Genomic DNA, 14,938 nt, shown 5'->3' with positions numbered 1-14,938 from the left:
CAAGAGCCGCCTAATCGTTGTTCTGAGATACTCTAAAAGTTGCCATTAGTGAATGTAAGGGCAATGGAAGTGTTAGAACCTCTTTTCTGCCTGATTCCTCCAACTGATGACATATAATATTGATGCTTACCATGAGTGAATCCGTCCACCACACAAACCTGTTATTGCTACTCATAAGAAGGTATTCGTCCATAAGGCTTAAATTTTTTGTCAGTTCTCTGCACTAATAAACCTTGCACACTTTCTGTTTTTTGGGCTTCTTTAAGTTATCACCCTGTTACTTCAGAATTTCTTGAAACCTCTTGCCACATCATCTCATACAAATCTAAGGCTCTAAATGACACACCTTTTCTAATTACTAATCATCATCTTCCTTGTAATTGGCCGTGTTTCTGTTAAACAGAGTACTGGTTTTTCTGGAACTCTGCATTAAATTCTTTCTTACAAGTAATCTAAATGTCACTTTCTACTTTATACAGACTAATGTTTGTTTTTTTATTTCTACCCTCTCAATTCCAACTTCACAACCCACTGTGACTCAATACGTAAAAAAAAAAAATGCACAAACTACTCCAAGAGACAAAAACGGATTGAAAGATCGAATAAAAAGGCCATCATAATGAGCCTTTTCCAACTCTGATTGGGTAGAGTGGGTAGCAGCTATGATGTAAATAATTTATTGAAGTATTAAAGGCTAAGTATTCTTTAAATTTTTTTTTTACAATCCTATTACATACTTGGTCAAAAATCTAGGTCTGTATGCATTTCTGGTTTAAGTGATAGCAATATTCCTTCTTATGTATGTGATTTACTGATTTTAATGTGAAATAACCCAAGAATAAATGTATTTTCTAACCAATTAACTCACTATGCATAACTCTTACTGGTTATGATGTAGTAGGTAAAAAAAAGGTGATTTCAATCTTCCTTATTTTCTCATTGCCATCAACATTATTTCCCTGTGCTAAAGTCTATACTAAATTTACACTCAACTCTTGTTGGATGTGACTGTCACATCATCACATCTAAGTGACACTTTCTATTGCTAACCTAATTTTTCTATCTTTATTAAATTTCTTTAAGAATTACCGTTTTATCAATTTTGACCACTGAAAATACCATAAGTGACTGTCAAAATCAAATATTAAGTAAATAAGATCACAAAGTAAATAATAAAGAAGATATGATTTTACAACCATCAGACTTGCAGATACACTAAAGATGGCAAAATAAACACTACCATGAACATCAAAGGATGGTAAACAAGACTTCTTTCTTCAACTTTATAGCAACTTTTATTTTTTACTTTTAATTCTTCATCAGTTTACCTTAGACTTTGTTTAAATTCAAATCTGATGTCCAGCTTATTCAGTTTTGTCATTCTTTCATGCTTCCTTTTTTCAATAATTTATTTCTTCCTGTATTGAAATACATTTGATATTTGATACTCCATTCAAATTTACACCTCTCTAAGCTCCTTGTGATCACTTTTATAACATGACTTTTTTTTCACCCTTTCTTGTCATCATAAACATACTTCAGCTTTTAATGATTTTCATCTCTCTATTTTACTCTATCTTGTCAGCGCTTCAAAGACGACTTCCTTGGATGATGATGTTAACATTGGATTGCCTACATACAGCTTCTTCATCTCCATACTTCTTATTTAACTCCTCCCCAAAATCCCTGAGCACAAGAAATTTTGCACAAAATAAGGCAACAAGATTTTTAAATAAAAATGATAAACAATTAAGTCTCATCTTTCTTACCTTTGACAAGTGTCCCACCCACAGGGTAGTTGAACATACACTGAGGAATTCCTGTTTGATTGGTGGCAATCCCCTTTTCCGTCTTTCTTCCTCCTTCTCGCGCTCTTTTTCCCTTGCACGCTCCTTTTCGGGATCCAGCTTTTCTTTTTCACGTTCTCTCTTCCTCTCTTTATGACTATCCCTGTCTCTGTCACGGTCTCTTCTGTCACGATCTCTATCTCTGTCTCTGTCTCTGGACCGAGATCTGTTCAAATACAAAGATAAGACTCTGTGATCACACAAATTACGTTCAAAACTTTCAAATATTTCTATAAAAACTCATTTTAAAAAGGAGGATATTAACTGGAGGTTCAGTAGCCAGAGCAAAAGCATAAGATCACATGTTTAACAAAGCCTTCAACCACTTGAATGTAAGCAATCGTCTTCCGTTGTACACGTTTAATAATTACAGGCAGTCCCCATTTATCGGTGGGGGCGCCATTCTTGTGGCGTGACGATAACTGAAAACTGCTGATGACTGAAAATCAGCGATAATAGCAATGATCCTCTGTTATCGGCACTGATAACCAAGGATTGGAGTAGATAAGCAGGGATCAGCACATAACGGTGCCAGAAATTCAGTAATTGTCATCGCTGGACAAGCCCCATAAAACCAGATCGCCAATAATCAGGGACTGCCTGTACTCAATTTGATGAAGTTGGAATTTCTGTATGGCATATTTATAAATTTTGCAAGACTGATAAGAGTTCATATTTACATGTAAAACAAAGTTAATTGAATTTGCACTTACAGTATTGTGAATTACTTCTAGAATTCCCTTACTAAAACTTTTAACAAAACTTAGTGCATTTTAATCTTGCTTTTAATTGCCATACTGAATTTCATTTACTGAAATTAAGACAATTGTTTGTTTGTATGGTGTTTTTACGTTGCATGGAACCAGTGGTTATTCGGCAACGGGACCAATGACTTTAGGTGACTTCCGAACCACATCAAGAGTGAACTTCTATCACCAGAAATACACATCTCTCACTCCTCAATGGAATGGCCGAGAATCAAACCCGCGACCACCGAGGTGAGAAGCAAACACCAAACCAACCACGCCACTGAGGCGCTGAAATTAAGACAATGAACATATTTTTTTCACATAATCATATAAGTAAATTCATTATGTCCAGGTACCCCAATACAAAAGTCTTCTGATGTACTGCACTCAAAGTAAGTAAATAAACTAAGGGCAACTGTAATGCTTGTGACTCACTGGTAGGTAGGCCAGTCAAGTATCTCCACATACTCTTAGGAGCAAGGCTGGCTACGTGTACTTCTGTGAGGATGTCCAAGAACCCTATGACTGCTTAACATCCTCCCTACCCCTGACCTAGTGCAGTGACATCAAATGCGGTCTACTGAATTCAAATGCTCACAATTGTGTTTGACTCCACTTCACCTTTTCAATTCATAATATTCGGACACAAGCAGTTTTTGTAAAGACCAATAACTTGGTTAGAAGAAATATTGAAATTGAAGATATATTTGTAAGTTATAAGAAATAGATTTAGCTTAAAAGTTAAATGGGGAAAAAAAATTTCCTACAGCCAACCCCAATACTAAAGACTGACTGATTGATTTACAGTTCTTTGGCATCGTGACAACGAAGGTCACCAACACTTTTACTATTTCTTGAGAGTGACTAGTTTATAAAAACTATGGACACAATCACAAGACCAAAAAAAATTACATCTATAGCTCTTGCAGAAGACCTGCTTCTGATTCAAATTTCAATGCAATGGCATTGTAAACAACACCCTTCCCAAGGTCTTTGGCTAGAATTTAAGATTTCTTTTAAGATTTCCCTCATATGCAAAAGTGTCTGAGCTGTTTCATGGAGGAAGAGTGCAGTTGACAAGCCATGTCCACTCTCTGGAACAAGCACACAATCTCGGAGGGTTGGGGACATAAAGTGTAAATCCTCAGTGCATGATCAATTCACCACAACCACCATGATAATGTGTGTAGTATTTACCAGTACCATCCAATGTCTTGATGGTGACCATACCAACAATCAGGAGATAATGTTTGTTAAAATCCTTAGAAGTCTCTCCTGAAGAATACTGTACCTTTGAGGTGTGTGAACTAATGCCTGGACCTTTACTTCATGAGAAGTTACAAGGGATACATACAGATGTTAACTAGAAGCAGCAGAATAGCTGGTACATTAAAAGCAGCTGGCACAGTAGTAACATACAGCAACATTCTATCATCAAGGTGGTCTAACACTGGAGGCCCTGCCATAGTGACTGAAGATACACGGGACAATATCAACAAAATGATGCAGCACACAGATGGAGCATAACAAAACTGTAAGGCAGAAGCAGATATAGGAAGCATAAGACACTGTTGATAAAGGAAATATATAGAAAAAATCTATGTTAAGCCAATGACATCAAAGAAGTTGATGTGGTTGAAATTATTGGTACAACATAAACAGTAGCCCAGATAGGTTATAAAAAAAAAAAAAAAAAAAAAAAAAAAAAAAAAAAAAAAAAAAAAAAAAAAAAAAAAATGATACAGTGCAGTGATAAAATGTGGCATCATTGTACCATTTACCAGCACAGTAGGCAGAGCAGGCAATAGGAGACTAGTAAATTGATGGAGGAAGCCTTAACATGAAGACCACCAGATCAAAAGCTATACCAGCAATTACCTAGTGAAGATGACTAGACATTGCAGCAACCATAAACAAGAAGTCAATGAAAGCAATGGGTAGGCAGGGACAGGAGTGGCAAAGTGTTGAGGGAACTGTCCATTCACTAGGCAGAGTGGGCAACCAAGAGGGTGAAAGAGTAGCCAATGCTGAGGGAGTCAGCATGAAGCCAGGTGATGATAGGGTAAGATAAAAGATAGGCAGCAGCACATCACCTAAAGACTGATGATCCTCAACCTTGAGGGAGATCCAAGATCCAGACCAACAAATGAGATTCAAGTTTCCAATGCAAGCGTATTACTATCAAAATGCTAGCCCAGTACATCTTCTTGCTCTCGGAACAAGCCTATAAGTAAGTGGAAGCCAATCCCAACACACTGCAGTGAAGGCAAGGTAAGCAGCACTGGCCTTAACAGGTGGAACAAAGCAGGTAAGGGTTAATCCCCAACAAGATAAATTTTGATTCTTATTCCAAAAAACTAGATTCTCAATCTCAATCACACAAACACTCACCACTCTGACAATCATGATAAAAAAATAACACTGAAACTAAACTAGTCTTTAGATAACACTGAAACTAAACTAGTCTTTAGACAGACAGGCTGAGAATATATTTGGTCCAGGAAAAGGAAAACCATAAAGAATTAAGAGAACTTATGAAAAAAATTACGATGTTTTTCCCATCTGGCACTAAATGCCAAACTTTCCCAATGGTAATTCCAATTAAATCCAAAGTACGTATATGCCACCTCTTGTTGCTATGGAATATTACACTGATCTCTCTGAACATTTACCCTTGATTAGCACTAAATGACTGGCTAGTCAAATGTCAGACAAGCTTGGTAATCAGTATCAGTATTAATCATGTCCACCACAATGAAAATACCCCTCCTTCACGGAGAGCATTTTTTGACTTCAGTGCTCCATAGGATAATTTCTTGTTTGTTTCTATTAACATTCCTGCTCGTAACTTACTTTTGCCTCTTTTGAAGCCCAGGACTTCTGAGGAATGACCAGAGAACCTTCATATATAATTTCCCACTGCCCTGCAAGAACTACAGACACAGGTTTTCCAAAGGCAAGACCTCACTGATTTTCTTGTCTAAACAACTATTCAATCTGTCACTTCATCTTAATCAACTATTAAACCATCAGTAAAATTAACAATATCTATTTTGTTTAGTTATGACTATTCAACACCCTAGCTTATATGATGCTAGCAACAGAGGAGAATTAACACAACATTAATTATGTAAGCATGCAGACAGGACAAGCCCATAACAGCTGACCTCCTCCTCCTTGACCTAGAACTTGACCTGCGACCTCTTGACCGAGACCTTGACCTTCTGTGTCTTGATTTTGATCTGGAACGAGATCGTGACCTGCTTGTCCTTCGCTTTCGCCTGGAACGACTCCTTGACCGAGACCGACTTCTATGTCTGTTCATATCTCGGTCCTCATGAATCCTGAGGAAATACATGCAGACCACTCTTAGTTCAAAACCCTTATATTACACACAAATGCAATTCAGTAGAAAAAAAATAAATGCACTATTCAAGATTATTCCAAGTCACAATAGTAAGCACTTATTCACTACAGCTAAAAAACTTGATTGGCTGGCTGGTTGCCATGATGATCTGTTAGCCAATGACAGCCCCTACTTCTGCTCCACTTATAGTCATTTCAATCACAAAATCAGACTGCAAATTGTTGATGACATAAGTAGCAATAAAGAACAACAGTCTCCAAGATCGATATGATGAAATGTATTTTACAGTCTTCCTTATCATTAAATTTCACAAGTTGAATTACAATTATTTGGATCATGTATATTTTTGCATTTGACAGAATGTTTTTGTTGAAAAAACTATGTTAGTGAACATATGGTCATAATTGTCCCACTATTTTATTATTGATTATTTTAATGTTCTAATATTCATTTAACACTATTATTTATATAAAAAATAGTAATCAACCATACTGAATAAAAAAAAATATGAGGAAAAAAATGTTTTTGCTGCAGTACTGATCTTTGATTACCCAACTGCACGTTCATGTCTCAGCCTACGCATCTACATATACAGTTAAGTTCTATCATTTATTTTCATATTTCACTATGAGGTTTAACACAAACATTTCTACATTGGTTTATTATTCATACTCTTCATTAAAATATTGAAATGCAGTGTACATATAGGTATCTATATATATATATAGAAGCAAATACCGCAGGAAAATGATAAGCAGAAATCCAAGTGCTTTCATCTTTACTAAGACAACGTCTTAGTAAAGATGAAAGTGCTTGGATTTCTGCCTATCATTTTCCTGTGGTATTCGCTTATCTAATGAAGTCACGTGTATCTACCGTTATTTTTTAAGCAGGTATGTATGTATGTATGTATGTATGTATGTATGTATGTTATGTATGTATGTATGTTGTATGTATGTATGTTATATATAATATATATAATATATAATATTATATATATATATATATATATATAGATAATCTATAGATATAGATATCTATATATATATATATATATATATAGATAGTATCTATAAGATATCTATAGATATCTGTATATGATATCTAGATAATCTATAGATATAGATATCTATAGATATCTATATATATATATATATATCGAAATCTATAGATAGATATAGATATATATAAATATATATCTAAATCTATAGATAGATATAGATATAGATAGATAGATATAGATATACATATACATATAGATATATATAGATACCCTGCCCCCTACTACTAGTCTGTCCTAACAAGGGTTGACTGTACTGTACACCAAAATAATGATTGGATGAAGCATACCAGTCTTAAGAGCCTACAAGTATTCATGGAAAAGAATTCAGACTAAATACAACACTACTTACACTTCTTTAACATCATCACTGTCTTCTGAATGTTCTCCATCTTCAAGGGGACTTTTAGGCTTCTCTGGAGGGAGATGCACATTGGAATATTCTATACTGGGAGGCGGAACCGCCATGGGTGCCGGAGGAATAGCCCCCATAAACGGACCCTGGGGAAGATACCCTGGAGGTGGCTGAGAGGTATCTACAGGCAAGAAAGGCAACGACCTCCCATCATAATCGCCTGTGAAATGAAACCAGATATATCAGAAGGAAACCAAGGCCAAGATAAAACATTTTTACTTAGTGTCAACATGGAAACCCTACAACAATACTCATTCATAATATCCAAAAAAATATAAAATATGAACTCTCTCTCTATACCCACCTAACAATCAGAACAAAGTATACCATGACAGCACATGGTATGCACTTGCTTCTCATCTATAAACACATTAATGATCATCCCTCTGTATATGAATTAACTTCCAAAAATAAAAAATTAAACAAATTAAAACACTAACCAATGCAATTTATCCCACCTGTGGATGTGATTCCTGGAATGACTTGTGACTTCACTTCTTCTGGCACTGGTGGAACCATGCTGGCTGCAGCGGCAGCTGCTGCAGCAGCTGCCATGCCTGCCCCATCATCCTGTGGTGGCTGTTTCATAAGTATTTGTTGGATTTGTTGAATCAATCCAGGATCCAGATTTGTGACAGCTGCTGTCATTACCTGACTGGAAACACTTGTAACAGGTACAGGCTGTAAAAGAAAATAAGAATGAAATTAGCATAAGTACCACTTAATGCATAATTAAAATATGACTTAACCCACCCAAGCACATGGAATAAACTGATCAGTCATCATAGCCCAGGATAGCAAAACATCAAAAGATGCATTACACCAAGAGATAACATTGATATGCATAGTTACACACTGGCCATGGATTACTTGATGGTAAATGCTACGTGCCAGAAACTACTGCTGGCTACAAATTCAACCTCAACTTACTTCATTGCCATTAGCATCAAAATACTACCAAAGTTGAAATATTAATTACCGTATATACTCGCGTAACACGCGATCTCCCATATCATGCGACCCCCAAATTTTCACCCTTAAAAAATTATTTTATCACGTACCTCACATATCATGCGAGTTAAATTTACGAGACCAAATAACATTAGGCTAACCTCTTTTCCTCCTCTTTATCTATTCCATTTTTTAGTTAGGCTAACCCCTTTTCCTCCATCTCTTAATCTATACCATCTTCTAGTTAAGTTTAAAAAAGTAAGAGAGAATGCCAAAAGTATCGGTAGTAATGATATACTTGTTTGGAAAATGCATACAGCCAGAAACAGCTGATTTGCATTGAACAACCAATCCAATAACAACAGCCTTTTTGCTTGCATTTCAACGATCGTACGATAGTAAAAAATTACCAAGTTATGTTACAAATGACGTTAAGGAGAATATTAATGATATATTTTTACATTACAGGTAGTAGTCGATTAACTACCGCAATTGGTTATGGCACCCCAGTCACAAATCAATTAGGACGTAAATCGGCCCGTGTTAATTTTTCGTAAGAATATTATACTAGCCTAGCCTACACTAGGGTAATCAGCACCATCTTTACATTAGGGTAGCCTAGCCTACACTACACAGCATACTTTATACATATATGGCATAGTGATTATTAATTACATCTAATTCTCTAGGTTCAATGCACATTGGCTTATGATAATTCAGTACAGAGAAATTGAATAACATTTAACAAGTTAGCCTCGCATATACGATGATGATATCGTGGTACATACATCATATGTATACAAATACAGCAGGCTAGCCTTCAGTATACTGTATACTACATATATATGCGATATAATTTAGTAATTTATTTATATAAGTCAATTTTGGAGGTTCAATACATTCTGACTATGACATATCAGCAGAGAGAGAGAGAGAGAGAGAGAGAGAGAGAGAGAGAGAGAGAGAGAGAGAGAGAGAGAGAGAGAGAGAGAGAGAGAGAGGAATCAGATTTGGACCGACATCGGCATATCTAATTGAGCGATGTAAGGCTGCTGACGGCCAGTAAATTTACAAAATAAAAACAATGAATATGCATCTTTTCTGTTATTCTTTTAAAAAGTTATACATTACAGTATCCATTAACCCTTTAACGCCGATTGGACGTATTAAACGACGACATAAATTCTCTGTTGGGTGCCGATTGGACGTATGGTACGTCGATAAAAAGTTTTTTTTTTAAATTTGCGGAAAAATACTTATAGGCCTACCAGGTGAAAACTTTTGAATCACGTGCCTTGGGAGATGCTGGGAGCTCACGGATCAAGGCGTTGTTTTGTTTCGTTACGCAGGTGCACAAGCGCGAATTTCTTTCTTATCGCACTAAAAAGTATCAGTGACATCTCAGTAATTATTTCGTCATTTTAACATAATTTTTGCACCATTTTTTTTTATCAGTTTTGAAATATTTTCATATAAATAACGATAAGTGCCAAATTTTCAACCTTCGGTCAACTTTGACTCTACCGAAATGGTCGAAAAACACAATTGTAAGCTAAAACTCTTATATTCTAGTAATATTCAATCATTTACCTTCATTTTGCAACAAATTGGAAGTCTCTAGCACAATATTTCGATTTAAGGTGAATTTATGAAAAAAACTTTTTTCTTACGTCCGCGCGGCAACTCTTCCGAAAAAATCATAATTTTATTCGTGCGATTGTTGTAATGTTTGCACCATTTTAAATTAGCCGTTACACAAATTTTTTTTATATAGAAATGTGCGCAATTTCATGCACAATAGCTTTTATCAGTTTTGAAATATTTTCATATAAATAACTTTAAGTGCCAAAATTTCAACCTTCGGTCAACTTTGACTCTACCGAAATGGTAAAAAAACTCAATTTTAAGCTAAAACTCTTATATTCTAGTAATATTCAATCATTTACCTTCATTTTGCAACAAATTGGAAGTCTCTAGCACAATATTTTGATTCATGGTGAATTTATGAAAAAAAAAAAAAATAAATAATAATAATTCCTTACGTCCGCGCGGTAACTCTTCCGAAAAAAATCAGAAATTTTTTTGTCCGATTGTCGTAATGTTTGCACCATTTTAAATTAGCCGTTACATAAAGTTTAATGTATGAAAATGTGTGCAATTTCATGTAGAATACAAAAAAAAATAATTGAAGGTTGTAGCTTTTCTTATTTTCGAAATATCTGCATATAAATCACGATAATGAAAAAAAACCACGTTCAGTCAACTTTGACTCTACCGAAATGGTCGAAAAACGCAATTGTAAGCTAAAACTCTTACAGTCTAGTAACATTCAGTCATTTATCTCCATTTTGAAACAAATTCGAAGTCTCTAGCACAATATTTACATTTATGGTGAATTTAAAAAAGAAAAAAAAAACTTTCCTTCCCTCTGCGTGCGGATTCTCCGCCGCAAATCTCCGAAATTAGTATGTCGCATTCTCGTAATATTTGCTCCGTTTCATAGAGTTTCATATATGAAAATGTGCGCAATTTCATGTAGAATACAACAAAAAATAATTGAAGTTTGTAGCTTTTCTCATTTTTTAAATATTTGCATATAAATAAATATAAAAAAAATTTGACATTTCGAAATGGTCAACAACTGAAATTGTAAGCTAAAATTCTTACAGTATAGTAATATTCAATCATTTATCTTCATTTTGAAACAAATTGGAAGTCTCTAGAACAATATTTAGATTTATGGTAAATTTTTGAAAAAAAAAAATACGTCGGCGCGTTATGAATTCTGTGTTGCTTTGATCGTTTTACAATGTGTTATATACCAAAATGATTGCAATTTAGTGTACAATACAAAGAAAAAAATTAACTTGTTAGCTTTAACCATTTTGCTCACAGCTCGATTTGAATACAATTATATATGAAATTTTGTTTTTGCGCTATCATATATCGCATTATTTATATATGATAATTATATTTTTTTCATTTCTGATGGTTGCATACTAAACTTCAGGGAAAAAAAAAAAAAAAAAAAAAAAAACTCTTAATCTAACGCGCTGTGATTTTTTAAAAAAAATATTTTTTCCGCTTCGGCGCTCACTCCGAGACCCCCTCGGCATACGGGAGACGATTTTTATTATACCCCTTTGCCGTTAAAGGGTTAATATTTTATGTATCCTCATATTATTATATCATAAAATACTGACAAAGCGGTCAGTGTTTTGGATTAGAAATCAGCTGAGGACAAATAAGAGTTTATTTCTCCGTATTTAATGCAATTCAGAGCGAATTGCCTTTCTTCTAGTTAGTGTAACATATCTAGATACTTTACTTATATAAGACAAGGTAATTTGTCATTTTACTAAGTGTTTCTAAGTCGAAATATGAATTAAATACGTCTTGTGAACTAGTTTTTTTTTTTTTTTAACAGATTGCGTTGTGGGCATGTTTATTGTGTATAAATATTACGTGATTCTGTTTGCTATTTTCACTTCATTTCATCGTAGTACGAACCTTTACCGTTACGTTACTTTATCTTTTATCGGCATGAAAACAACAGTAAAATGTGTTCTTTCAAGACCTGAAGTTTTGAAAATGATTTTCTCTCAATTTTATCTATGGTTGTATTTGATGGTATAAGTTTACTGGAGTTATATCTTTGTTGCCAATGCACGATAATAGTACTATATGGATGAAACTCGCAAACTTCGGTATACACAGAACCTTTAAACTCGACCATAAACAAAATGAGAGAAATGTTTTTTAATCAAAATTTTTGGGCATGAAAAGAACACATTTTACTGTTTTCACTCCAATACAAGATAAATACATAAAGCTTGTCGTATTCTGATGAGATACAGGGAAAATATTGAACGGAATCTGTTGACTTTTGTTTACGCAATAAACATGCCCTCAGCGCCATCTACTAACGAAAAAATAACTAAATTTCATTCACAAACAATAAGTTTTTAAGTGATATTTCCACTTGAAAACACTTTGTATAATGTAAAATAACCTTGCCTCACATAAATAGAGTATCTTGATATTCATTTGCTCTAACTAGAAGTAAGAAAGTCGCTCTGATTTGAGTTCAACACAGCAAGCACAAACTTACTCGCAATCGCCCTCAGCTGATTTTCAAACCAAAACATGATTGCTATGTTTGTATTTTATAATACAAACAAATAGTAATATAAAAATACATATAATATTATTGGATGCAATGAAGTAAAACATAACTTTTTAAAAGATCCATGGAAAAGATGCATATCCATTATGTTTGTATTTTATCATACAATACTAATATATGACTACTTATATCCTCGAATTTTATATCTCATGTAAGATGCAACCCCCTTAAAATCAGCTCCAAAATTAGGGCTTCAAAAGTCGCACGATACGCGAGTATATACAGTACATACATCACAGTAATTAGCTCTGGTGAGCACCTAATAAAAGTGGGTTGAGGTCAAAATGTAAAAAATTGTTTTGTATTCGACAATCATTTGCTAATAAGCCACTCTTATTCACATACTTGACCTTCTACCAATACCATCAATCACCCTGATATGCCAAGTCTCCATCCTTCTTGTATGGGGGTACTTTTGAATGCTTTTTGCAAATTACCATTGACATGTTTTATAAATTACTTTTGCTATTCGTTTCCCTATATGTTACCTTTACCTCGTACATAACTATCTTTAACTTTGGTGGTTCATTCACAGACAAATCTTGTGTAATTGCAATAAGACTTAAGAGATAATTCAGTGTTCCGGTTAACTTTCTGTCATAATCATTCACCATTTTCTGGTCACCATCTTCATTCTCCTTGACCTACTACTGGGTATGGTCTGCTCATCAACCTTTCATATGGCAAAATTCTCAATCCTCTCTAATTTCTAAACACCATATCTCCTAGCATGATGTTACCAACACACAATAACCTTTTCAAGCCATGTCACTGTAACATAGAGTAGCACAGACCTCTCAACACAATATTTCAGGTTGTTACTGAATTTTTGCCATATGTTGTCCCCTCAACAGTAACGTCCAAAAATACAGTGTTCATTAAAATGGTCTTGTTCCTTCATCTGTTACTGACAAATCTTTTCGTTCAATAAAAACGAGTTATGCCATTTACACTTCACAGTTATGAGCTTCTATCTGGCACCATCCACTCAAGTTGTATCGGCAACACTACCTTTCTGGCACTGTCAAGTAAAATTTAAAAATGTTCTCAATCCTTCCCCTAACACTCCAATATTTTATCAATATGGTATGCATTCTCGGTCTCCCCTCTGATGCCTTAATTTTCCATTTCAATTCCACCAACCTTTCAATCCTATTAGTACTTGGCCATTGCCAAGCTTAAATGACTATTTGTCAGTTGCCCTTCTTCCTCTCCTTCTATTCATATTAGGGTTTTAACCATTACTAAATTACTGTTTCAATTTCCATAAAATCCTGCTCAACTAACTTTCACAACCAACTAGCCTGGCCAGAAAACATTCTTCATGTTTATGATTTTGGCCCCCTATCTGCTTCCTGCATTCATGCATGCAGTCACATTATAAAAAAAAAAAAAAAGTAAATTTCACAATGAAAATGTCCAGGAAAGTCATGTAGTCTCAGAAGATAGTCTGGTACATTCAATTCATTTGTATATTTGACTTTTGATTGTTTTAAATTCTGTTGTACCCTTCAAGTTGTTAGTGACAATAAGATTTCCCCTTCTAGCCTACACATTTCTAATCCTTGGTTAATGTTATTCTCTGACTATTTTCCATCTAAAAAATGCTCCCTTAATTCACAGACTGAGTTTTATAAGTTTAGAACTCCCTCTCCTTACCCTTCCCAAGCAGCATTACTGTCACAAAACAACCACACCTAGCAGTAGTAACAATTACAACCAGATGTTAGGAACAAGCAATTTAGATTACTCCTATACTTAAACCAAATTAGGGACAAACACATGATTGAACAAGTAGGTAAAATATCTTAGCTCTACTTGTAGAGTTAATACAGATAAAAGTAAATCCCACAGCTCATGCCTACCACAACATATTCTATATGCATTTTCAATGTCAACATCACTTCCTGTCTAGATGCAGTATAGTACATAGGTCTTTGCCATCAAGTCACACTGACCCAAATGGTAATTTTGCATATATAAAAAAATTATTTTAATCTTCTGTAAGCTTCTGACTCTTTGGAAACCTGGCCTTTCCCAAATATTGCAAATACTTTACAATGGTAAACAAGTTTCCCATAAATGTCCTGTAATAGAGATATGCTGTATTAAACATTGTACAATAACTCTCAAGCATTATTAAAGAGTTGACTGATGTTCTTTTACTGAACGACTGCCTTTAAAGCTTCATTACAAAATTAAGTAAAATTTAATCTGAGATATCTCTAGGGCAATATAAAAAATGCAACAGGCAATACTTTCATGCTAACCACTAGAAGTTCTGTAAGTTTTTCATATTAGCATTTAGAAATCACATTAAATATTTTACCAACAATGTAGTTTACTTTTACATACATGAATAC

The 14,938-nt window shown here is 34.4% G+C and overlaps 1 protein-coding gene across 7 annotated transcripts in view; it reads right to left on the bottom strand.

The window, feature by feature from the left end:
• The window catches only part of LOC135207476 (SR-related and CTD-associated factor 4-like), a 46,911-nt gene that overhangs the window by 19,029 nt on the left and 12,944 nt on the right, over positions 1-14,938 (bottom strand). For 4 of the 7 annotated variants that reach the window (XM_064239217.1, XM_064239223.1, XM_064239218.1 and 1 more), the window contains exons 5-8: positions 7,879-8,119; positions 7,376-7,598; positions 5,764-5,940; positions 1,770-2,013 (exon numbers count right to left, since the gene is read on the bottom strand). In XM_064239217.1, the coding sequence (XP_064095287.1) occupies positions 1,770-2,013; positions 5,764-5,940; positions 7,376-7,598; positions 7,879-8,119 (885 nt within the window). The remainder of the gene's footprint in view (positions 1-1,769; positions 2,014-5,763; positions 5,941-7,375; positions 7,599-7,878; positions 8,120-14,938) is intronic. The other 3 variants (XM_064239219.1, XM_064239220.1, XM_064239221.1) reach the window with 2 other exon arrangements.

The sequence above is a fragment of the Macrobrachium nipponense genome, chromosome 32, assembly GCF_015104395.2.
Source record: "Macrobrachium nipponense isolate FS-2020 chromosome 32, ASM1510439v2, whole genome shotgun sequence".
Taxonomy (NCBI): Eukaryota; Metazoa; Arthropoda; class Malacostraca; order Decapoda; family Palaemonidae; genus Macrobrachium; species Macrobrachium nipponense.
This window is presented reverse-complemented; position numbering and strand designations above follow the sequence as displayed.